The sequence below is a fragment of the Trachymyrmex septentrionalis genome, unplaced genomic scaffold (assembly GCF_001594115.1).
Source record: "Trachymyrmex septentrionalis isolate Tsep2-gDNA-1 unplaced genomic scaffold, Tsep1.0 C3422184, whole genome shotgun sequence".
NCBI lineage: Eukaryota > Metazoa > Arthropoda > Insecta > Hymenoptera > Formicidae > Trachymyrmex > Trachymyrmex septentrionalis.
Genome location: NW_017303410.1, coordinates 1 through 636, shown reverse-complemented (window position 1 = coordinate 636; position 636 = coordinate 1). Strand labels below are relative to the sequence as shown.

At 30.5% G+C, this 636-nt stretch overlaps 1 protein-coding gene across 1 annotated transcript; it reads right to left on the bottom strand.

Moving 5' to 3' along the window:
* Positions 1–211: 211 nt before the first annotated feature.
* LOC108745314 (geranylgeranyl transferase type-2 subunit beta) lies at positions 212–595 on the bottom strand (the record flags this gene model as incomplete). The annotated part of the gene is made up of 1 exon (XM_018500712.1): positions 212–595. A coding segment is annotated over one exon (384 nt), but the record flags the coding sequence as incomplete, so codon positions are not given.
* Positions 596–636: the final 41 nt, after the last annotated feature.

The window sequence follows — 636 nt, the reverse complement described above, 5'->3', positions numbered from 1 at the left end:
ATTTGTAAGCAAAAATTTTCAAGAATTTACTTTGTCTAAGATGTGTTATGGTTTTATGGATCTGACAAGTATCATCTTTAAATCCACTAAAACTAAAGAATCTTCATGAAAGCTGAATTTCCAGGATATCCATTCCATTTCACACAAGAATACATTTTGATTTAAAAAATTAAATGCTACTATTTTAAAACACTTTGATTTTGTGGATACTTTAATGTAATTTATACTCAATGATATTTACCAAGAGTGACAGAGTAGCAACGGCACAGAAAGAAAATCTGACATCTACTTCACCCCATTGATCACCCACAAAACTTCCATCTGGTTGTTGTCTTTCTTTAACATAATTGACGACTTTATCAACATTTATTACATCCAAGGCATCATATATACATAATATTTGAATTGCACTAAGTGTATAAAGTAAATGTGGATCATGTTGTATGCTGGCACTGATGCCACCACTATCACTTTGACATTGTCTAATAAATTCTAACACTTCTTCCTTATTAGTTTGTTCTAACTTTCCCATTAAATCTAGAGCGGTAAGACCCCAGTACATGCCAGACATCCTCATGTGTTCAGTCTGAGAATAATTCTAAAAAATATGAATATATCAATATATATATATATATA